The 26,042-nt window shown below is 37.9% G+C and overlaps 1 protein-coding gene across 10 annotated transcripts in view; it reads right to left on the bottom strand.

Moving 5' to 3' along the window:
• Positions 1–26,042, bottom strand: part of MAPT (microtubule associated protein tau) — an 81,664-nt gene that overhangs the window by 42,939 nt on the left and 12,683 nt on the right. For 9 of the 10 annotated variants that reach the window (XM_007422381.4, XM_088143391.1, XM_088143387.1 and 6 more), the window contains exons 2-4: positions 17,595–17,684; positions 9,826–9,912; positions 7,295–7,381 (exon numbers count right to left, since the gene is read on the bottom strand). In XM_007422381.4, coding sequence (XP_007422443.1) covers positions 7,295–7,381; positions 9,826–9,912; positions 17,595–17,667 — 247 coding nt within the window. In that variant the 5' untranslated portion in view covers positions 17,668–17,684. The remainder of the gene's footprint in view (positions 1–7,294; positions 7,382–9,825; positions 9,913–17,594; positions 17,685–26,042) is intronic. The other variant, XM_088143389.1, reaches the window with a different exon arrangement.

The following is a 26,042-nucleotide window of genomic DNA, read 5'->3' as shown; positions in this document are numbered from 1 at the left end:
TGCAGAAAATACTCTGACCACTTATGAATACACTATTATTTCACAGAGCTAAGTGTGTTGAAGCCCAATGATATCAATGAGCTTATATATACACCTAACACAGCTTTTTGGAAGATGCAAGCTTTCTTCTGACAGATTTTCTTCAAAGGCAGATTTTGTATACTGTATCCTCATAAAGACAGGAAACAATATAGCATGTTCATCTGCAATTGGGTTAATATAGTATAGCTATGCTTGTCTGTAGTTTGGTTAACTGAAGGTTTTATAAACAAATTATCCTGTCCCTTGATTGCTAACATTATTATTTGGAATGCCTTGATTCAGGTATCCATGGATTCTCAGAAGGGATGATTAAGAACTGTCAATTTACTTTGAATAAGATATATTTGGCAATGCGCTATTTCGTATAATAAAATATAATATTCTGTATCATATAATACTCTATAATACATATAACTAATATTCTATTATTGCCAAAGCTGGCTGGGGAATTCTGGGAGCTGGTCCACACATCGTAAAGTTGCTAAGGTTGAGAAATACCGCTCTATTTCATTTCTGACTTTAGGACCCTCATTAGGGCAGCGATAAGGTACAGGTCGCACCACAAAGGCCAAATCCTTTTGGGGGCCTCTCATCATGCGGCTCCCACACTTCAAGACATCACTAGTGCTTTGAACTTGCTCCTTTCATAGGAGTTGTACTGGAAGATATTCCTGGTTGGAAGCATTTAAACATAACTTCTTGTAACCACTTTCACTCACTCAAAGGGGAAAGTAAAAGTTTGCTCCGAGAGACGCATACATTCAAACACTGAATCCCAAAGACTAATTGCTTTTTACAATATTATTATGAGTATTACATATCGGATACAAGATTGGTGCTTTTCTCCTCTGTCAAAGGATACTGTTGCTTTCAGTACATTTCACATTCATATTTGTCAACAGGAAATGTACAAAGATGTGAATAGGAAAAGAGATTACATACCTAATTCTAACCTTCTTTAAGATTTAATTCTGACCTTCTTCCATTAACTACTCCAATGGATTTTGCACCTATCCAAAGTAAAAGCCTTTGGACGAGTAGAAAACTGACACTTGGCCCCTTCCTCTGAACAGTCAGATCTTGTAAGATGTCTATATCTTAAGGGGCAGGTCAGTGTCATTCTATTCTATTCAGTTTGACTTACAAGTTCCTATCAAACCCTGCAACAGGAGAGGATGGTTTGTTTGACCGAACAGAATACTATTTTGAAGAAAGTTACAAATAAGCAACCTGCCTTTTCTCCTATATGCTTCATAAAGCTAGGAGATTACCACACTGACCTACAGGAAGATGGATGCAAAAACATCAGAAGAGCAAGAGATCTGCAGAGTTCTACCAGAGAAACAGCTCATATGGAAGTTCTTCTATAGGAAAAAAATGGGTTGATAACTAATTCATCTGTTCAATAATGCACACTACATAAGAAAGCTTAGATCCTGACTTGTTCATACTTAAAAGAGATCCATTAGGATCAGTGGGATATAAGTTAATAATGACTTAAGTTCCATTAATTTCTAGTCTAATCCAAATGTATACTTACATTTGAAGTCAAATTATTGAAGGAAAAAGATGGGCCAATAGGATAAAAAGAGCTGTACAAAGTTTAAAAAGGCATCATGCAAAAACAAAAACGAACTAGAGCTCTTTGAACATCTTACATATGGAAAGCATGTTCTGCTTCACACTTGATAACAGATAAGATAAAGAAGATTCAAGTCTTGGTTCAAATGTTTCAAAGTACCTTCAAACTACCATTTGCATTAGTATAATGAAAAGATTGGAACATCAGATACCTAGCCTTGCTTATGTCTCTGTAAAGACATAAGTAAGACTGATTATCCAACAGGTCCCATGCTCACTATTTTCGCCTGGGAAAAGTGCTAACAACAATGCAATCTTTTTAAAGTGAAAATCTCGAATAACCATTAGCTCAGCGGGAAGCCCCATTAACTAAAGTCAGATAAAATACCAATAACATATAGAAGATGTCACAAAGTAAATTGTTTAGGTTTCTAAAATGGCAAACCAAGGAGAAGAAGGTAATAGAAACTCATCTATTGATGGGGTTCTGCATCAAGAATTGCCAAGTGCATCCTAAGTAATTAAGATGTCAGAAACATATTATAGCACTGATAGCATATCTTCACTTGCTGCATAAGCATTTGAACATTTCCAGCATACCTCCTAATGACAAGCATTCTGAACAAAGCAGACATAAGATCCATCTACCTTTCAGATACAACAGCAGGACTATAGAATATTCTCTGCTACTGAGATAGCTTTCCACCAGAAGAAAAGCAGAGGGTGTGCCCAGTAGAGATGAATCAATTCAGTAAACTATAATTAATGGAGCCTAATGGAATTACTAATAGGCAAGCTGTGCAGAACTTTACAATGTACAGCACAACTCTGGAGGTTGAACAGTATGTAAGTAATAGCTAACATATAAGTTGTGCCCAAGGAAGGAGCAAGCACGTCCACCAAGTACTGACATTCTGATTTATATGACTGCAGAACAGTCATACAGACTCTAAACTGTTTAGTAAGCTAGTAAATAACAAGGAGAGCAGCACACAACCTGAGAAGAGGATGTGTGTACCATCAGATAATTGTTAATAAGATAAAGGAACAGAATTGGAGGTGAGAATGATAGAATGATGGTCAAGGATTACATATCTGCTCTTGAGTTTCAAATTGCATCCTAGGGCCTGAGGGATACTGCTGACAGTCTAGCCAAAAGTTTATATATTAGCTCTGAGAAATCAGAGAATAGATAAAGTGCCAGGCAACTGAAGGATGGCAAATGTTACCCCTGTCCTTATAAAGGAGGAAAAAAGGAGGATGCAGGAGACTACAAACCAATCAAATCTGACACTGATATCCAGGAAGATTCTAAAGCTGAACATAAAGCAACTGAACTATAAGTACCCTGGAAACAAGACAATGATGACCACAAATCAACCCAGAATTGTTAGGTAGCATGCCTAGTAGAGTGTAGGAATGTTGGAGACGCAGATTGATTTCAATAAAACATCTGGCAAAGGTTGTTTTTTGGGGGGGGCCAAATGACATTCTGATGAACAAGCTAGTTTAGTATGGGCTACATGGCATGGCAATTAAGCAGATACATAACTAGCTGAGAAATTGTATTTGGTGCTCATTTTATCTAACTGGAAGTACTGAGGGGCTATTATAAGGCTCAGTACAGGGCCCTATATATGCATAATTGTATGAAATACTTTAGAAGACAAAAATAAAAATTAAAAAATATATTTATATTGTACATTAGAGAAATGTGTCAAAAATAACAGAATGAAATTTAACAGAGACAAATGTAAAAATCTTTATTTAGGAAACAGAAATCAAATGCACAGCTGAAGGGGTGGGAGTCACTTGGCCTGGCAATAAAATTTATGAAAATGATCTTGGAACAATAGTTGATCACAAATTAAATTAGACTAAAATAAATACATTTACATTATTTAAATAAATAGTGTTTTTAAAAAATAGAGAGAGAGAGGGCTGAACTGTCAAAATCTTGTGCAACAGAAATTTTGTCAGATTTTGCTGTCTTGTTAATTTTTGGCCAGTTTTAATTTTTTTCACAGCTTCTTTAAACATTTTTAATTTTATAAATAGCCAATAAGCACCACTAGTGCTACAATATCCATGGATAGCTTTTGGTGACCTTTGCCCTACACAGTAACATCTCACATAGAGTCCACTATATAAGCATATAGCAAAAGAGCTTTCATATGATAAAATATATTAATGATTCTTGAATGAAGTACTATGTCTTACAGATCCCAAATGTAGTCGTATAGTTACATAGTACACATATCAAAAATTGGTTTGTATAAGAAAATATTGTATAGCAAATAAGTTCTGCACTTCTCTTCCTTCACAGCTGCACATTTCAACAAACAGCCCTCTCCCTCAAACTCCCTCAAACTTTGTTCTTTTTTGCACCTTTCTTTTGAAACTCCAAAACAGATCTAATTAAAACTTAAAAAAAAAAAAAAGAATAGACTGTTTGGATTATATTATTCTTCTCTAGTGCTTTAACATTATCTCTTTTGGCTGTTTAAAGAATGCTTTTTTGTTGTTTAAAGGAACACAAAACAATTGATGCACACAAGACAAGTGTCATATTGTAGTTCATCTATCACATCGGGCCTTGCATGAGGAGGTGACTCTATGGAATCAGATTCTCTCTAAAGGATTGGAATCATAGAGCTGTTTGCCTTAATCATATTTCTCATAGTAGATTATCTAACAGTACAGCAAGTGTACCAGAATTTATTGTTGGGAATTCCACCCTTCGTACTTAGACATCCAAATAGACAGATATCAATCGCTATACCATTCAGAGCTTGCACCAATGATTCCAACTATAAAGACAGAATAAGCTGCAAATCCTAAGTGTTTTGCCTTCACAGTGCAGAAATAGACTCCAATGAGAAGGGAGGTGTAGCTGGCAATTTCTCTTTTGACTAACAGCAGATGATCTGAACTACAGAATCTCAACTGTGCTGTGGATATGAAGTAAAATTATTAATTTCAAGATAAAAATCAGAAAGGGTAAAAATGAAGACAGCCATCAGTAGACTGAAAGCAGAAGTTAGAACTCTTACAAATGAGGATCCCAGTGAACAGTCCTTCATTTGATGGAACAGCAGATATCAAAAATAGTATGCTAACAGAAGAATAACTGGGTGGTATGTAGAAGTTTATGCTCCAACTGGATATTTAAGATCTTAGGACAACTTAGACCTGTATCTTTCAATTTATGATTTAAGTTATGGCTTGATTTGGAGGTACATTCTGGCAGCTATGTAAATCAGATTATCTCAGATAAAATAACAGAAGAGCACAGGGCAATGTTCAGTTAGAAGCTGAGACAGAAAGGACAGAGACGAACTGAAAGCAACCTCATGGCCAAATTTAGACAAGATGTAGGCAATCTGTAAAATGAAGAATCTAGGCAAAAGATAATGATGAAGATGAAGATGATGATATCATGGTTAAAAACTAAGCACAAAACAGAAATGAAGGAGTATAAATTAAATTAGAAGATACCAAATTACAGAGTAGTCACATTAAAAACTTAGGCATCTCTAAGAGAATAGTGAAATACCAAACAGGTAACCCACCTTACGATAAAAAGAATAACCTACACACTGTAAAACCTACTAGCAACATATAACTATTAGCTAATTAAAATTAAGCAAAGTACAGCATAAAAACTAAACAACCCTGTCACCAGGCCAGACCAGAAGCAACAAGTTCACAATCAGAGGAGCAACCCTATTCCTCAGAATCAAACAAGAACATTTAAAGCCCATATCTAAACACTAAAAAAGGCACCTATCATCTGAAGAATAAGGGGGAGCCTATTCCAAAGCTGTGGAATTAAGTCTTAAAAGGCCCTCAACCTAAAATTTGTTGGAAGAGGAGGAACAACCAAAAATGCCAGAGAGACCGAATGAGTAGATTTTGTGGGGATGCACCTGCTCAACGATGAAGAGAGAGAAACAGAAGGAGAAGACAAGAACTAAGAGAAGACTGTACCAGTGACACACAGAGACTGAAGTATCTGATGTTCAAGTAGCCAATAAACCTAGCAGCACCAGCACAGATGACAAGTGGTGTGCTCTGTCCACCAAATGTTGTTCAATACTCAACACACTGGTGGAATGCCCAGATCAAAATCCTAATTGAAACTAATCATAAAAGTCATGACACGCAAAGTAGGTGTTCAGTTGAGAGAGAAGCAACTCTCTCCAGGATTTTTTTTTTTAAAAGAAAGGTGGTGGTGGGGAGACACACAGGACAATAGCTAGGACAAATGCAAAGGGTGAGGAAAGGGGTTTTTTTTTCATAGAGGGCATAAAAGAACATATTTAAGGGTGTCATTTCAGGCTGCTGATGGTAATGAACAGCTCTCTAGTCTGGTCAAAAAAGGAAGAATGGGAGGAAATAAACATGAATACAGGAAGGAGTGAAAGGGTTTCAACGGACAAGTAGTATTGTGTGAAGATTTAGAAACAGGGACAAACAAGGTCTATTCCTATACGGTTTATCAATACACAAAACCAGCAGCGGACACCCTGTGTTCTTCCTGTTGTTGCTACCACTCCCAACTGCCACAGCTAGCACGCTAATAGTGAAGTGTTAAAGAAGTTTTAACCCAGCAACATGAGGATTAACATACAGGGCTATGGGTTCTCCATTCCTGCATAAGAGCCTTTTCTGCCATGGTGCCCACCCTTTGAAATATCATTCCCCCAGAGATTAGATTGGCCCCAACCCTGTTGGCCTTTCATAAAGCATTAAAGACTTGGTTTTGTCATCGAGACTGGGGTGAGGTGGGGTCGAGCCCATCATTAGTTAATTTACGATAAGTGGGTCTGTTTTTACCACAGCTGCTGTTTCTATGTGTGTGTGTTTTTTTGTTTTTTTCAGTGCTTTTATATTTTCTTTTAATACTGTTAGCTGCCCAGAGTCATGAATTTGAGCTGAGTGGCCATATAAATTGAAATAATAAATAAATAAAAATAAAATAAGGTCAGAAGAGCACAAATAGACTGACACTTTTCATATCTATCAGCATTTGTGACCTTCCCTGACATACCATTATTTAGGAGAAACAGAATTATTAGCCGTGCCTCGGGGGAATCTCATTTGTGAGGAGAAACCTGAACAATCACTGAACAGAATTAGAATAATGAAAAACAGTATCATATAACATACACATGCACCTGACTCTAACACCATGAATTCCAGAAGAAAAATAAAACTTCCAAAATGTCAGAATTTTCTCTACAAAGTTGTTTAGACAACCATAAAAAGAAAAAAAGAGCAGGAAGGAATTTATTTAAGTGAATGAGGCCCACCCATTCAAGGGGATGAGTGGGGCCTACCCTGTCTTTCCTTATAGGTGTGTCTGCACAAAGATCATGAAGAAAAATAAACATTTCTCTTGCTAGAAAACCAAATTCTGCAGTGAGGCCCTCAACCTATCATCACTCATGGAATCATGAAACGTGTTATAATATGCATAGAACCAAGGAATTATATAGAAGTTCACAATATTGTCTCTGCCCCGCCCCCCAACCCAAACTCTCTTACAGGTACTTTAGCAAGAATGCTGCATTGTACAGATGTCTGTGCCCTTCAGAATTACCACATATCATAAACCAAAGTATGAAGAGGCTCTAAGTCATATTTGTGGTACCTTCACTTGCCTCACCTGTGGTTCCTTCAAGCATCTCTGCATGCTGACGAGCTGAAGTCCGATCCTCATATGTTCTGTCCTCTACTAATGGAGCGGTAATATCTATAACAAATACCAAGATGAAGCAACTTTCAAGTAAAAGCTCTGCAAGTCAAAACCTTTGTAGATTGGTTACATTAAGAAAATCGGTTCTTGTCAGGCCCAAACCAAAAACAACAGGGAAAGAGTTCATCCAAATTCAGTTCTTTTATTGCTTATACCACATAAACAGAATCTTGTCAGACTAATTCTGTACTACTGTAACTAATAGTACAGTAGTTGGGAGTGGCTATTCTAAATCTCTTACATTTCCCACGCTCCTGCTCCGGACTGTGTTGTCTCTTGTCTCTCTGCTCTTCCTGGAATGTGCCCCCTCTTTCCTGAGAACCTTGCTCTCTACTGCAACCCACCACAGTTCTTAAGAATTAAGAAAATTGACTGGTTACATTAAGAAAATTGAAAACTATTCTCCTATAAAAGGCTGTAATACAAAAGCAATAATTTCCCAGGTTTTTTTCCAGATAAGCTAGGGAAGCAGTTACCAGGTCAACCCAACATTAAATGTGATGGATATTAAAAAAAATTAAGTTCAGACTTGAGAAGAAATTTAAAGCTGAAAGTTAAACTTCTTACTCAAACCAATGCACCATTATCAAGTCTGGTGGCAAAAATAAAATATCAGATATCTCCCCAAGCAATAGCAAGGTCAGTTACCCTAAGGAGATAAGCAATAATATATATTTTAAAGAAGTAGTTATGGAAAAAGTATATTAGGCATGTGTCATTTTCTCCCCCCAATGTAGTTTTTCAATTGCCGCAGACAAGACAAGAACACAGACATCAATGAGACAAAGGAAAGACAAGGAGCTAATACTGTCTGACTTTCTATCTCAAATGCTTATGTGTAAGAGAAGCAAGGAAGAGTGCAGTGAACTCAGCTGTGGAACAAGGATTGTGATGCCAATTCTGCCCTGTTCCAAGCACTGGCAATCGATCATCTTTCTTCAGGTAAAGATTAGGCTTCTTTCTATACACTTCACCAATGCTTATGATACCAGGGGCTGAAATGCCTGTCGTCAATAAAATATTTCTGTTTGATGTAGCTCGAGTAAATGTGCTTCTGTTTTGTATAACGTTCACTCTCTTGGCATTCGTCGCCAAAGTAATTTATATTTAGTGGTCCACAGAGGAACATTTAGAGAACTGCTTACCTTACAGATTCAGTGATTCTTCAAGAAGTGATGTTTAGAAGGTTCCACTTGCCAGGTTTCATAAAAAACAGTGTTACCAAAATTAAGATGCAACGGAACAAGTATTTACAGATGTAGAATGGTTTTAATAATTGACCACTCAAGAACATTTCCAGCCCAAAAGAGGAAAATCAATTTAACAAGCTTGAAAATAAAAAACTGCTAATCATCATTTATGCATTACTGAAACACAGATTTAAATAAATTAATAAGGGCATGCCTACACTGAGTTCTAGAATTTGCTCGCCTGTGTTCTTTTCTGCAATCTTTCCTTGCCTGCTCACAAATCAGAAAACCATGGAGTATTTGAGAGTAGGATTTCTTTGTCATCTTTTAAGACTGTCCTTTCACATGATCCATTCCAAATGCTTGAGAACTGAAGTAACTTCATACTGCAAAAGTGCTCAATTTGAATTAGGGACAGCTGGTTTCTAGATCACAATAACTTAACTGAAGGTTGTATTTTCACACGCATTGGCTTTGATAAACAAACAAAAATGCTAGATGACAAAGTTGGTACAATTACAAAATAAAATTATTTTTTGCATGGCTAATTATGTAATCATAATGCCATTTGAAATGGCTTAATCTTAGCAATAACAACTGTGTCATCAGGTAGGAAAGCATTATTTCAGATAACAAATCAGGGTTTGTTTTGTTTTAAATGTAAGATAGCAAAGTAGTTAAACTTATTTGTAAAGCCACATCTGATATACTGTATATCCTTAGAGTGATTGGTAGGCTTACTGTATAAATTTGAAGGACAACCATGGCATGAAATCAATTTTAATTTAGCAATGACCCAGGGTTATAGATAAAACCCTAACCAAAAGTGGTCATTACCTTGATTTTCTTCAGTGGGCTGGAAAGAGCATCCCTATAAATGAAAGATTTCTGTTTAATGGTTTTCTAAAACCAAACCATATCAACTCCTATATTAACTTTTTCAAAAGAAGGTGAATATTTAAAATCCTTGGGAAGGCACTAGAGAGAAGGGGAAAGGGGGAGCATCACCTGGCTAACAACGACGACTCTGGATTTAATTATGCAAGGCGCAAACAAGACCACAATTAATCATTTGCATAGCAATTCCAGTCACAGCAATAACTAAAGCTAAAAGAAAATCATTTAATACTAGAAGCAGAGATGTAATAAAGCTTTCTGTTGTTAGGAAGACCTGTACTGATGCACTTTTAAGAGACACGTTTAAGAGCCAGCTGCTATAAATTTCAAAGTAATGAGACAAAGAGCTCCCACCTTCCACAGTTGGGGTACTCTTAGCATCAGAAGCTTCAGACCCTGGTTCATCAGATCCATCATCAACTGGTATATGGAGGGGGGAGCCTGGAAATACACACATTCAGCACTCAGCATAAGGAGCTCAGCTTTGGAATATGGCCTGTCAACCTCGCAGTAAGGCTTTGACTTAGGCTGCTCATCCCCACAGAGCCCAAAATGGCATGCATATGGGATTGCTTGCAGTAAAGGCAGGCATTAGCTAAAGAAGATAGTAGAAATGGAAGTACCAGTTACAGATTTTAGAGCCAGCAACAAAACAGCTACTGCAAGGTGAAGAGCAACTGATCTGCGTGGTGCATCAATCAATAACAAGCATGAAAGCAAAGTCAAGAAGTCCAAAATCAAAGCAAGCCTTTCCTCCTCCTCCTTCTTCTTTCAGTACAGGTTACAATAGCCATCATAAGAATGCTTTGGGTCATGCCTTGGTTGCAGAAAATGTATATAAAGTATTAGAACATCAGTATGGAAGGAAATAAACATCTACAGTGACTTATTCAATAAGCTGTGTTTTAGCATCAAGTTGGTCACTGCTGAAGGAATCTGATTTATAGTTCTAAGGATCAAGAAAGGCAGATGTCCTTATTCTTCTGGGAGACATATAAAACAGCAATTTTTTTTGCCCACTTTTTTAGAAAAACATCATTGTCAGAGGAACTAGTAACAAATATTGAACCTGGAAAGACACCATGCTGTGTTTTCTTCAATATCGGGACCTCTTTGTTTTTTTAAAGATATACTTGACTAAACAGGATAGGAGCATGAGAAATTCTGGGATGTTTGTTGAATATCATAAAAGGTCATCTACTGGGAAGAATCTGAGGAAGTATTCTTATGGATTGCTTCTGAAAGCTTTTATTCTTTTCTCTTGAATGACGACATAATATGAAGGAGACCTATTTGGAGGCCATGTAATTTCCAGAGAGCTCTGGATTTTCTCCCCTCCAATACCAGCTAAAAGTTAGAAACGGACAGGAATGTAGTTATGAACCAGGCAGCAGGACTCTCAGTTACAGTTATGTGAGAGACAGCGTTCCACACAGGGATAAGAGAAGCTGCTTCACCAATAAACAGAAATCATTTCAAAGTGACTCTGGCAAGTCACATTTATTAAGCAACCTTCATGCAAATTATAACATTTTGTATTCATTCATAGATCCTGAATCTATAAATAGAAGCAAGGTCTACTGAAGAAAATGGCAACTTCCATCTAATCCTTCTATTTCTTTCAGTGCTAATGAAGAAAGAAAAATTCACATGATTTGGCAGGGCTGCTCCAAAAATCTTCTCTTGCAGATGAATATTCTCAATGTTTTCTTCTATTCACATAATGAGTAAATGATTCCATCAAGGAAACTCATGGTAAAATCTTCATATGGAACACAGAAGTACTCACCTACTGTATACGTCACATTTCTTCTTTCAAATAGATAATTTAAAAAAAATCAGTGGACTGAAAATAAAGCATCTTTTATATTATATGCTAGAAAAGCATTTCTGAAATCAGGCCAAAATGCACATTTTTCTGAGTAAAAGGGCAGCAGTCTCAGTGTTTTGAGTAGAGCAGAACAGATAGCAATTTGTTGTAATTAAACAAATCTGTGCCCATCAATGCCTATGTATCTTACATCATTACTCTCAAGGAAGAGACAATTATAATAAATATCTACTATACTCTACTGCACGTGTTATTACAGTCCACTAAGCCACCCCTGACTCCTGGTGGCTGCCTGGACATGATCCTGCAGTTTTCTTGGCAACATTTTCGGAAGTGCCTTGCCAGACCTTCTTCCTAGGGCTGAGAGTGAGTGACTGGCCCAAAGTCATCCAGTTAGCTTCTGCGCCTAAGGGAGGACTGTATCTCAGGATTTTCCAGGTTCTAATCTAATGTATTAACCACTAGACCAAACTGGCTCCCTATACTACCATACACAAAAACATATCTAGAGAATGTACTGGTACTTTTCACAAACTATTTTCTGGTGTACTTTTTAGGGTATTTCATTACTTCAGCTCCTCCACAAGGATATAAATGCTTCCACATAGATAATTCTTGGCTGCAGGACTAGCTTGCCTTTTCATCCAGCATCATGAGCCCTGAAAGTGCAATAGCCACATTTCCAAGAATAGCTTGCTATGAAGCCTGGCATGCTAACTAGTTTAATTTAACTTGTAGAAAAATATTAATTTCATTTTTAGTGATGAAAGGCATTCTCTTCTTTTTGCCCCCTTGCACGTTCTTCATTTGATCTCCATGGCAGTTGATGATTGTCCTTCTTCTGAGTCAACAGTAACAACTTTTTCTTGATATACCCAGCCAAAGAAAAGACTGGACAAGACACACGGTCCCATTTCAGCATATAATATATGACACCATTCTCCATATTCATAGTAGTATGCTCTCAATGAAAAGGAAGGTACTTCCTAAGTTGACACTGTATATTATCAGCAGTCTAAGATTTTGTCACATACAATCCAAAAAGTCTGAATATTCCATCAAAAGTTCACCGAGCTAAGCAGCTGATCTGTTTGCTAGGAGGTATGCATAATTTGTAAAGCGTTACAAATTATGACCAAAAAATGACAGAAAGGCAATCTCAAGCACTGTTTTCATACCTAAGAATAAAGATACTTTGTTTTGTTCAACTTTTTTTTATATATATTCCTCTTACCAATCTGCAGAATTATTACTTTCTTTCTGAGGTCTTTGGCAAACGTCATGGCTTTATATCCGGTTTCACGCAGTGACTAATGGTTTTCTATCAGTTGACAGGGAAGAAATGGCCGTTTCTTTCAAGCTTTCCCTGAAAGTAGGCACATGTAGGTTTCTATTCTGCATCTAACACCAACAGGACCTTTTTATCACAACTGAGATCTCAGCTGAATTTGTCAGGTGTTTTTTTTCATAAACACTGCCCATTATGTTCGGAAATGTTCATCCAGATCTCTCTCCACACTTCTGTAAGCATTTTATTCAAACAAATATAAACTATCTTTCCTGGCTCTCTCCTGTTTTTCACAGCACTGAGCAGAACTAAATATTTTCCCAGAGACAGGAGAACAAAACTATACAGTGATCAGCTTATAGAGCACTTCTTATCATTAAATTGGTGCTGCCACTTTCCAGATCTATGCTAAGATTCGGGTCTGAATGGTCTTACGTTGACTGAATGAGTAGAACACTGATCACTGCTGCCACAGTGTCTCCAAAAAGATTTTTCATCACTCAGGTGACTGGCTCTTAAGTTCTATGTCTTTGTGAGAACCACAGGACTTGGACACTTAAGGCTAACCTCAGCCAAACGCTAGAATGTTGCTGCATTATGCAAAGAGGAGCTTGACTTAAAGCAACAAAGCGGCTGTCCTCACAGGATCCAAAGATAATTGTCACTGTCCAAGCTGAGGACTCAGTATGGGGCAGAGAGTAATCAAGCAGGTTACAATTTGTTGCCCATGGTGAAGGAGCTGTGATTCCCTATTGTTACCATGGTGAAGGGACTGTTAAAGCAGGCACTGAGAGCAAGGGGGAGGGATGAGAACAAAGGTTCCTCTCAGATTCTTCTTGCATCAGCCTGGCTTGACTGAAAGTTAAGAATCACTGAGCCTGGGTAATCTTGCTGAAGTCCTGGAAAATAAAGAGAATACATGAAACAAACAAGAAACTTCAAATTTGCTCCTGAAAAAGAAGGTCCTACAAGTATTTATGTATCTCTTGCCATAGGATCCCAAGTTCCACTAGGGCACAAGAATGTAAATTGTAGATCAAAATGAATGCTTCCAAGTAGGCTTATTTTGGACTTATACGTCACAGTTCAATGACTCAGATCGGTGGATAAAAATCCTGTTATCGGTATTACATAACGCAGCCAAAAGATTCCGTAACATAAAATAGCAAAAGAGTTAACCAAATCAGCTTTACTGCTGGCTGCCAACATCAAAGCAAGCCAACATCAAAGGACTTGCTAGGTCGCCAGGATGTAGAAAGGATGAAAGCCCATATATGATTCCCAGAAGAGGAGATTCCATCATCTGTTTTCAACCACTAGGAATGCCTTCTTGCACAGACTTTATGTTCCAACTTGTCACTCACAGATTATATTCCAGGAAAGTATCTCCACTTGATCTCTCAGGAATAGAAAACTGAGAATCTTCCTGAAAAAAATTATTGAGGTCTAGAATTGCTAAAAAATAAGATCATAGCCACCAGAGAGGAATAGAACCTGTATAGATTTCCAAACAACTGAAAGAAATTCAGTTTTCAGCCTACCCAAGTAATTCTCATTTCCAAGTCTGAACCTTGAATATATGGGAAGGCCCCAATCAAAGTTGTTCACACCAAAAGGCTCTTAAAAAGTTGCCAATGCAGAGCAGATTGTGCTATACCACAGAGACAAGCAGCTTGACTTACTAAAAGTTACATTCATGTTCCAAGGTAAAGGCACAGAAAAGCTCTCATGCTCCTGAAAACAAGAAGTGTGTAAAAAGTAACCAGAATACAAGTATCCCAAAGCAAAGAGGGCAGAAGAGATAGAGAACACCTGTAAGCTACTTTTTGATGTTCCAAAGGATTTCCATGTGGCTACTTGCAAAATACTCAACTATAGTTCTTATCTTCCTATATTCATACATTTCTGTGGCATTTTGACCCCAACAAATTCATCTGATTATGACTGTGTTTGAAGTGTTATGTTGTTCAGTGATGTCTTAGCTCAGATATAGTCTGAGGCCTCTAGCATGTTAAGATTTCAGAAAACACTGAAGGGAACAACAGAAAACATATAGGTGTACACTTAAAAAAGCAGTTACTGGTATGTAGACGTGAGCATTCTGGAACATCACAAAAATGCCTTTTTTTAGCTTTTTTTTTTTTTTAATACAGACAATATAATGCTATTTCCTAGCACAAGATAAGTGAACTTAACAGGACATTCTCACAATTATGTCACATATAGACAGTAACTGCAGCTTTGATCCAATGAATGTTAAATCTGAAGCCAAATCAAATATGAATTGAAGAGAAATCTGGTAATTTCTATATAATCTTGTTATTTTCCCCAATTAGGATCAACAATGTTCTTGCTTATTTCACATACTCTTCAGGCATGATAACTTATTATCCGCTTTAAACTTTATCTGTCAGTGTGGGCAGTGATGAAGCAGTGTGGGCAATGATGCAGCAACTTTGCATAAGCTCTGAAAAGTGACAGCAAATATGGCACCTCAGTGATTCCAATGTTTATTCTGATATGCAATGAGCTTCTGGAATATAAGATGGGAACACATACCATAAATATATTTTAATTGTTTTTTTAACATAATTAAGTATCTGGCTACCTGAAGCACAGTAAAAATGCTGATAGACACCAAAAAGAATTAGAAATTTTTGGCATTAGAAGGAAAAGAAACTTCTTTCTTTGGAAATTCCCAGCTTAGTAATCATAGTTTAATAGCCAGAAATCAGTATGAGGTATTCATATTCTTACAATCTTCTCATTCTCTCTTCATAACCAAATGTGGTTCACTTTATTTATGATTCTCCATGAAGAACTCTTTTTGACATCCGTTTACTATCTAGATCTTAAACTACTGTGGTTTAGCATACTGGTTTAGCTAAAAGTAAAGGATCTCTTGAAACAAGCTTGATTACTGATTTTATGGATACATCCATGCAATTTTCTCAACAGCCCTACAGAAGTTGCTTGCCACAACTTTCTTCCAGAATGTTTTTTGAGTTCTCCATCTAATCAACAGCTCTGAAATTCCAAGATGAGTAAAGGCCGACTCAATGCTGTCACACATTTCAGATATAACCGAGAACCGTAGCTTTAGTTCATGGGGACTGGTGCATGAAGGGAGAAAGCAAAGGAGAGGAGTATGAAAAAGCCCACTGTTTGGACCCTAGCTTGCAAAATTATAGTACAGTAAGAATAAGATTTTAAGTCTGATCCAGGCCATTAAGAAGTGGTCAGTTTTTTAAACTGCTGAAATACCTCAGAGACAAATTGCTTTATGTACTTTCAATCTAGAACTGGTAGCAGCATTAAATATATTAATACATTCTGACTGTATTTCTCAATAACTGGAACAGAAATTATGGGTTATTCCCAAAACACAAAATGTATGAATACTTTCAATATATTTAACATACCAGAATTAACAAAATGCTTAACAGTCCAATAATGAGGATCCATTTGGCATTTCTGTTATATCATTTCATTTCTAATCAATCTGGTTGCCATCAGCTTATCTAACTAATTTTATATAGATCCCATGAAGTAATTACACTCAGTGTTTGGCTTCAGGGTTTAGTGATCATCATCCAGAAAACAGATTTCCTGACATTTCACCAGCAACCGTGGCTAGCATTTTCAGAGGCAAGATGGTCTGCTACACAGGCCACAAGCAACTGAATAGGGACTGACTGGGCTCCTGTTGTTATAGTCAGGTGTCCTGACTGATTGGTCTTTAGCCAAGCTAGTTTCTGATTAGTGCCAGTTGGTGAGGGCTGGTCTCTGATTGGTTGTGTCCAATCCTGACTGGCATTTTGGTGGTGTTGATTCCTGATTGGTCCTTTGTTCATACCAGCTTCTGATTTGTCATTTATGGAGTCCTGAGTCCTGACTGGTCCTTTTGTGCTGGGTTCTGGTTGGTTAGTCTGAGCAGCTGAGTCCTGATTGGGTCCTTGGCCAGGCAAATTTCTGATTTGCCCATTTTGGGGAGCTGATTCCTGGTCCTGCTTTTGGGCAGGATCTTGGCATGGCACAGGGCAGGTAACCAGGCTTTGTCAACCTTCAGACTTTCTACTTTTTTGTTGAAGCTGTTGGGATGTTTGTGGATCTCAATAGCCTCTCTGTGCAGGTGTACATAATAATCTGATGTTGCTGACAGCACTTGTGTGTCCTTGAATTGAATTTTATGATCTTTATGGCACAACACACATCATGATTTTTCAGACTGTCCTTGTCTGCAGTGCTTCTCATGTTCCTTTAGTTGGGTGTGGAAACTGCGTTTTATGGTACCAGTGCACACTTGCCCACAGCTACAGAGGATGTAATAGATACTGGATGCTGTGAGGTGGTCTCTGCTGTCCTTGACTGATTGAATGATTTCCTGGATTTTCTTAGTCAGCCTGCAGATGGCTTTAAGGTTGTGTTTTTCCAATAATTTTCCTATTTGGTCAGTGACCTCTATGTAGGGGAGAAATACCCTTCCTACTGGCAGTGGTTTGTTCATGGATGTATCTACTAAACCCTGAAGCCCAACACTGCCCAACAGATACCAGCTGTGAAAGCCTACACCAGTATATTGATTATACTTACATTGTAATAAACCATCAGATCTCTAAAAGTCAGTCTGGATAATTTTCAAGTAAAAATATATTTTAAATTATAATTTAAAATAAATATGTAGTGGTGTTTTCTTGCTGTAGCAGACAAACAACTACTCTTTTAGAACTGAACACATATTTACAGTCACTTTTCTGATTATAAAGGCTTCTAATTGATTTTAAGTAACAAAGCTTAGCAAATGTTTTTACTGTTTAAGGCAAAGCACCGCCAGTAATTGACATAAATATATATATAATCATATTTAGAATTTATGACTAGCTTTTCCTCAGCTCATTTATACTTCCAAGTTTCATCCCCACTGGTAGCCTCTTTTCACTCTTTTTATCCTGGCTTCCACCCTGTGGAATAAAACATTTCTGTTTCCCACCTCATAAGACTCACCTGTCTGATTCCACCTAGCTTGGCTCACCAAATGATCATCTGTCATACTGAAGTCCTGATGCTGATCAGCCATCCTGTCACAAAGATTACCTTGAAAAACAAAAAAGATATATAGAACATTTAAAACAAAAATACTAACTTCTTGGATAGCATCTACCTTTGGGTTTGTAATATGGGTAGTATTTGTTCAATGACCACTCATTTAACGACTGTTCAAAGTTATGATGGCGCTGAACAAGGGGGACTTATGACTGGTCCTTGAAGTTGTGGCTGTTGCAGTGTCCCCATGGTCACATGATTGCTATTCAGGCATTTGACAACCAGCTTGCACTTACAATGGTTGCAGCATTCCACAGTCACATGAACACCATTTGTGACCTTCCCTGCCAGTTTCCCACAAGCAAAGTCAGTGGGGAAGCTGGCAGGGAAGGTAACAAGTCACTCCCATAAGTTGTTCCCACAACTTTTTCTCCCGAGGAGTCCCTGGGCTGCAGGGTGAGTGTGGACACAGCACCCACTCCCCCACCCACCCACCCTCATGCTGCATCGCCCACTCCCCCGTTCCACCACAGAAGACTAAATACTGATTTTTTGAATAGTTTGTTACCCAAGTTGCCAAAAATAACAGGTTACTGCAAAGAAAAACAGAATAAGAGAAATTTAAACTCAATCTTTACAAATTTCCCTTGATCACAACTGCTTCCTGCTCATCACTATATTACGTATCCTAGAACAAGGTGATAAATCTTTTTTTACACAGCAGCATTCCTCCAGAGAATGGAAGCTGCATGGTGGGCACAGCTGAAGCAAGCAGCAGGATGGGCCGTAGTCAAAAGTTGTTGGAGCCATCCATTTTCCCTCTGATATCTCCTTTATTATCTTTAACACCTTCTTCTCTCTGTCTCTCTCAAAAAGCATGTTGGAGAGAAGGAACTGATAGCTCCTACAGGATGTCTAAATGATTTGTTGCAGAAGATTTTTTAAAAAATTGTGAAGATAGCCTAAAGACTCATTCCTGACCTAAAAATGCTGCTTCCCGCCCCACACACACACATAGGGTGCCTGTGCTTTGTCAATCTAGGAGACCCTTGCTTGAGTTCACCCATTTTTCTGAGGCAAAATAACTGAATCTGGGAAAGAACTGTTTTTATTATGGTTCCTTAACCAAAAAATGCTCCCCCTAACTAGATTCGTCTGGTTTGGCTGTCCTTTCAATATCAATTAAAACTTTATTTGTCCTGAGTTTTTTTAAAGATGAAATGTTATGGCTTCACTTGGAGACCTCGCTGTTGTGCTATTATAACTTACTAAAGTAGTTAACAAACTGTTCAATAGTTCTTGGGCAAAAAATGGGATTAAAGGTTCCAAAACTAACATGCCACAATTTTGTAGGACACAACATTATAGAAGAGACAAAATTCTGCCTTTTCCTCAGAAACTACTTTGGTATATATAAACATTTTTCCAATAGGAAAGTACATAATCACTCTTGCAAATCCATTTTGCACTCTGAAGTTGTAGAGTCCAACAATAGATATATGATACCTTTAGCTCAGTCACTCACTCTCTCTCAGCTCAACCAACCTCACAACGCTGTTGTGAGGAAAAAGTCTTGTACTGCACTGAGCTATAAGTGCATACCAAATAAAACTTCAAAACACTAAATCTGCTGATTAGCTAAATCAGCACACCCTTCAATACATTATTTGTTTTGTTTTCTCTATTCTAAACATCACTCTATGCACTTGAATACACTGTCTTTTAAATTAAATTATATCCCAAATATGAAAAATGCTTTCTTGACTCAATACACTAAACATTAAAAATGTCTGTATTAATTTACTTTTAAAATAAAAAAAAGGTAAAAGTGCACTTAATTTGCAGGTAGTCCTCACTTAACGACTAGAATTTCCATCACTAAATGAAGTGATCATTAGGTGAAACATCATGTGACAGCACCATTTAGCGATGGCAATTCCGGTAGTCCTGGTTGCTGTCATTAGGCGAGGACTATGCCATCGTTAGGCAAAGACGTCACACTTCTCCTGCCCTGCATAAACTGCTAGCTCTGTCCCACTGCCTCCTCCCCATCCGGGCCTGGCAAGCTCCCTTCAGCAGACAAGGCTCCGCCACCCTGCCACACACACCTCCATTTCAACTCTCCCCTTCTGCCTATCTCTTCTATCTATCCCCTCCTATCCCCATCTCTTCGCTTTTAGCCATCCTGCACTTCACCACTGCCACCTATCCCTTCCACCTCCCGCCGCCCCAGCTGACCTTCACCGTCTTCCTCCCGCTGCTCTTGGCCCTTTGCAACACCTTGAAGGCCTCACAAAGGGTCAGCAGCTGCCTCAGCTGGGTGTGTCTCATCAGCAGCAGCAGGAAGTAGACGGCAAAGGTCAGCTGGGGGTGTCGGGGCAGCAAGGGCAGCAGAATGCTGGGTTCGAGGCATTGCAAAAGGCCAGCAGCTGCCTTGGCCAGGTGTGCCTTGTCAGCAGCAGGAGGTAGATGGCGACGGTCTGGTGGGGGCAGAAGGGGGCAGCAGGGGCAGTGGAGTGCAGGGCAATGGGGGTTCAGGGCAGAGTGTAGGGCAGCAGGGGCGGCAGAGTGCAGGGCAGCCAAAAGGGCAGAGATGGGGGATATAGGCGGGGGGGAGTTGACGTGCACACTGTGGTTGTAAATGCAGGCGGGCTGCCAAGTGCCTGAATTTTGATCATGTGACTGAGGGGCGCTGCAATGGCCATGACTTCAAGGACCAATTGTAACTACCATTCATTCAGTGTTGTCATAACTTTGAATGGTCGCTGAAAGAATGGTCATTAAGCAAGGACTGCCTCTAACAAGATTCATAATTGGAAACAGACTACCACTTAAAATAAGCCAGTGTAACAATATTTATCACATGCTTATATTGATTCTCTTCTTCCTATTTTAAATGGCATGCTATCTGACACCACCTATACTCCAAGTAAACAAATTTAAAACCACAGCAAAACTAAAAAGATCAGAAGACTGAACAATACAAAGTATTTTTTTCCCTGCTAATATCACTGAACTCCCTCCAAATTACCTGTCTTGTTTAAACAATTTCTAAATGAAATAGCTTATTCTCTTGCAAACTGCAATTCATAAGCTGTTTATTAAGTAACCTGTCTCAAGCAGTTCAACTGGAGGCTTTTGAAAAGTTTTGTAACCTAGCAGGTAGAAATAAAGAAGCCTCAGCATATAATGTGCAGAAGAGTTTACTCCTCTCTAGCAATGTTGCCTATATATGAGATTAAATGGCACACAGTATAAACTATGAATTTAATGGAAAATCAAGCTGTGATCCTTGTATAACCCTAAGGTGACAAATAACTTATCCACAAGAGGGCAATATAAGAATATTAGTCCACTTTTACCCCTGTACTCTTTGACTTTGTCTCACAGCTTTTGTGGAGTCAACAATAATAATCCAGAAAGGCATACCACTTTTGGGAGGGTGAAAGTAATTAATAGCACAACATTCTGCATGTTATGCTTGTTGTAAATAGATACCTTGGTCCGATTTATCATTGTGAAGCAGTATGGTAGACAGTTTTCCAGTTTCCCTTTTTACCACCACCAAAAAAAAAAAAAAAAACTCTTGAAGAAGCATGCAAATTGCTGAATGTCACAAGGAAGAGCTACTGAATATCACAAGGACTAGCTGAATATGACTGATGCCTCACAGTCCCCACTGAGCCATTTTGTAAACTTAAAAAGTTCTTGCTTAGTGTTTTTAAAACCCTAAAAAATCCTAACCCCCCCCCAAAGAAGCTGTTGATGCTCTGTCCCCTCTCTTCACATAATATAAAAAAGTCATTATGCTCCCCTCTAGTTTATAAAAAGTCCTTTTTCTTCCCCCTCAACATTTTTAGGAAAAAAAAAAATACTTTGGCCACTGCCTGCAGTATACATATTAAGCCTCCTGTTTCATGGATGCAACCATAAATTTAAATAACTACAAAAACTCTTTTAAAAATATATAAGTTGGAGGGGGAAATATTTGGTCTAATCTATTTATCAAATGTCTGGGTGGTGTAGGTGGAAGGCAACCCTTCCCTACCTTGTCATCCAGAGACAGCTCTTTCCAGTTTGAAGTGATAAGGAGCCTTTAAGGGTTATCTATAACCACCCTTTCTCGCATTGCCCCCAAACCAACGTTATCTAGCAAAAACTATGCACAGCCTTGGAAGGTATTCTTTTGGACAATTTCATGTCAATAAGAACTCAAGTTCATTTGAATAATATCTAGAAGAAAAATGTCCTCCAGGAACCTCAAGTTTCTGCCCAATAAACAAGAATTGTGCCTGCTTGTTATGGGAAGTCCCAGGAAACATTTCAAGTTTCCACTGGAAGAAAAGGTACTTATTTCAGTCCCTAATCTGATAAGACATGAGGTAGATAGAGATAGATGAGAAGTGAGCCTGTCCCACACATACTTCATATTTTTGGTGGTGTATGGTTGTCTACAGTTTACTCTGGATTTATTTCTTTATTTATTCCTACAGTAAGTAGCAGCTTCCCTGTAGCTTCAGAAGCTTGGTTAGTTCTTGGGTAGCAAACTTCCAGAGAATACCAAGACTACAGGTTAGACTGGGAAGTCCAGAAGCATCCTGGAAGAAAAAACGATAAACCACTTCCTATTGCTGCCAAGAAAACTACATGGACATGCCCATAAAGCCATCAGGAGTCACATTCAACTTGAAGTTGTCTTTACTGTTACCTTTTGAGAAGATATGTGTGGGGAATGTGTGGATTCACTAGAATGGAAAGAGAGGGAAGAGGACAGGGCAGTCTTATAATGATTTGGTCTGAGAACTATCAGTCAAGCGTAGTAATGCAGAGCACCTCCTCTGAGTTTATATTCTGGAGGGGGAGTAGAGAGGGATTTGAAGGTATAGGTGGAAGGATGGGTCTAAGAGAAGCCTGCAAGTCCTAGCTCTAGGAAAACCTTCATCTGTCAGAGTGACTGGTTTATGAAAATATGTTTAGTGCCAGGGAAGGCAATAATTGAAACCTACAGATATGCTGTCATATTAAGGGAACATGTTAGCAACCCATTTTAAGCTATTTAATAAAATTTATTTTGATTGCTTATTTAAATATTAACAGTGCTGTTCTGTATCTTCCCCATATTTCATCTAGCCATGTTACCGTGGGGGGGGGGGGGGGAGAAATAAAAATTTCCAAATCAGAAAGGGGAAAGGGTTTAATTGTGACAATAAAACCAACAGATACTTGGTGAATGGGAATATGCTTTAATTTTAAAGAAAAATAAGAAAGGGACACCCATTCAATGAATGTATAGAACAACAAGAGGTTGGGAGGAGCAGACATCATAAGGTTAGAGTATATGTATATCTATGGGCTATTATACACTTGGGTTCATTCTTTCTCTATCAAGTACTTGGTGACTAGTTCTCTCTTCCTGGTGGTTTTGCTATTAAATGCTAGATCAATTCTAAGAAAACCGCACTCATTAGTTACTTGATCATGAATGAGGAAGCCAATCTCAGATATATTCCTGAAACATGGGTGAAAAGCATGGAAAGATTTGATTCACATTTCTCAGTTTCATGGAGAATTACTGTTACACCACCCAATTTTCTAGACATTCTCTCTGAACTCAGTGAGAATGGAGGTAATATTGCTGTTCTGCCCTCCTTATTCCCAACAGAATTCCTGATCAAGTTAACCAACCAATCAAGGTGGATTTTAAGGTGGTGTTGTAAAGTTTCATGCTGAGATTGTCCTCGCTAAGCCAGCTCAGGGTTGAAGTTATCCATCATGACAAGCATGAGATTCTCTCAAGCTTCACTGGACCAAAACATAGGGCAGAGTGTGCCCTCACTCCAGTCTTTGTTCTGGGATGGGAAAAGATAGCCAGGATTGCCATCACTGAACAAACATCTTGTGAAGTTGGTCTCATGGTGTCTATCCTCTCTTGCAGGGTTTAAGACCCCTTAAAGGTCTTCCCCCCAAAGACTTATAGAATTCAATGGGTTCTTGAATGCTTTAGATCGGGGTCCCCAAACTCTTCAACTCACTGATCCCTACATGATGTTTCAGATTGTTCATCAACCTCCAAACATTTATTATATGAAGATAATTTAATAAATACAACTTTAATAGTATTATGAATAATAATGATAATGATAATAATATCAAGCCTTTGGATAGTCCCATCAACACTTGGGGGTCAATATTTATCACTTTGGGGAATCCTGCTTTAGATATTCACAGGAATCAGAGTTAATAATCCTGCTGAAGTCCTTGTAGAGCAATAAAATGTTGACATATAATATGATCCATACAGGCCACTATAGAGCTCAAACTACAGACTAGTCTTCCTACCAAGAGAAATATTACAACAGTGGAATCAATTTCCAAATAAATAATGGGCCCCCATTTGCTGAATGTGTGCAAGCAGAAGTAGCAACTATCTGTTGGGGATGCTTTAAATTTGGCTTCTTGCATTGAACAAAGGTGTAGAGTCAATGGCCCTTTTCAGTTCTAACATTCTAATATAAAATGTTTCACTAGATCTGCAATTTATTTCCCAGGAACAAACTAATCCAACTGCAGTTAATTAAATTATATCTTTTCACTACAGTGAACATCTAAAATTGAAAACGTGACTTATTCCTTTTTTGTAATTAATGTAAAACAAATATATGGCAAATGTTCCTCAACCCTAACATCAAAGCATGATTTAAATCTGGAAACTTTAGATTTATTATCAGTTTAAAGATCTCTTCAAGTTCCAAAGACACTGACTTCCGAAGGAGGCATGGCGAACTAAGCACATCTCTGAAAACAGTGGAGAGGATGATCACAGCAAAGACCAAAGAACTGGCAAGTAGACAGGTTTTCTGGAACCTCTCTGGACAAGGAGAGGCCAGGAGATTACCCAAATGTGCTCTGCATGGCTGCTCCTCACAAGTAAACTGCAGGACAGTGGTCTCCTGCAGGTTTGAGCACTAGGAGATGAAGGGATCAGTCAACAAGCTCACAACCACGGCGGAGCATTTTAAAGGACATGGTTCACTAACCTCATTTTCTAATCACTACTGGAAATTGCCTATTTAACTATCTTAAGGCTATTACAGACCTTTGAAAAGCCACCTGGTAAATTTATCTTCATTCTTGAACAAAAGAAAATTAACCATAAGTTTAAGAATTTAAAAAACTGGAAATAAACAGCAAAAAGCTAAATAAGACTTGGTTATAAGAAGGTTATAAATGAATTAAGGATCCAGACAAATTTGGAATATTGAGACTTTTACTACATGATTTTGGAAATACAGTAATTATATAAAATACACAGCTTTTCATGGGAACCAAATTGTTTTGTCCATCTTAAATCATAACAGATTTCAGACTTTATGATTTCAGAAATTGGACATTTCTGAACTAAAGGAGACTAAAGACTCCAGACAGAAAAGAAAAAGGAGAAAAAAATTGTAAACTTGCCTTTGATTTTTGGTTAGTATGGGGATTTACAAAATGACACAAAGTATTATCATATTTTAAATACTCCAGGAGATTTTCAAAGAATGGGGCCAGAAATTAGTAGCTAAAATGTCAGCAATGTCAGCAATGATGTCTGCTTCTACGGATTATGTCCAAATGATGTTAATGAAAGAATGACAGATATGAAACAAATTTTGCCTGATGCAGAAATATTAGAACCAGAAATACTGGATAATTAAAAAAAGTGTGGATTATAAGACAGAGAAGGCAGCTAAAGTGGAAACACAAATGACATGCCAAGAGAATGACCCAGATAAGGGACTGGATACACAAAAGAAGTTTGTTAAAGCTTTGAAAATCAAAGTGGAGATACAAATGATAAACCAAGAGAAGGACCTGGATAATTACTTTTTATTGGATTTACAAAAGAAGCTTACAAAAGTCTCAAAGAAGCCCCTGGGATGGGAAAAAGAAAAATTGGAGAGAGACCAAATCCTACAACAGTATCTGAATGAATTAAAGATCAAGATTGTCAGAAATGAAAGAAAGGAATATAAAGTTGGTTTGTTTGACCAATGTTAAAATAAGACATGTTTTTATAAAGCTCTGGTAACCCTTTACAGACTTTTTGTTGACACCAGGACTGAAAAGTTGATGATTTATGGATTTGCATATAGATACAGTATGGGTTATGGGAAGAAGAGAGATTTGTTTGTAATCTTATGGGGGTGAAGAATTATTAAGTTTGTTTATACTTGTGATGAAGTTCAGAAGTCACTTCTTTATATGTTTCTTTTCTTTTTCTTTATCATGCTTTCTTTTTTCTTTCTTTGTACTTTTTATTCTCTCTCTCCTTCTCTCTGAGTTTAGTTTGTATTTGCCTAATTATTGTAATTGAATCTTCAATAAAAATTATTTTTTTAAAAGTTCCAAAGATACTAAATGGAATCA

Source organism: Python bivittatus, unplaced genomic scaffold, assembly GCF_059951505.1.
Source record: "Python bivittatus isolate LINGU-HERP-01145 unplaced genomic scaffold, Pbiv_v1 ctg000410_np1212, whole genome shotgun sequence".
NCBI lineage: Eukaryota > Metazoa > Chordata > Lepidosauria > Squamata > Pythonidae > Python > Python bivittatus.
Note: the sequence above shows the minus strand (reverse complement) of the source record. Positions and strands in the feature narration are given on the sequence as shown.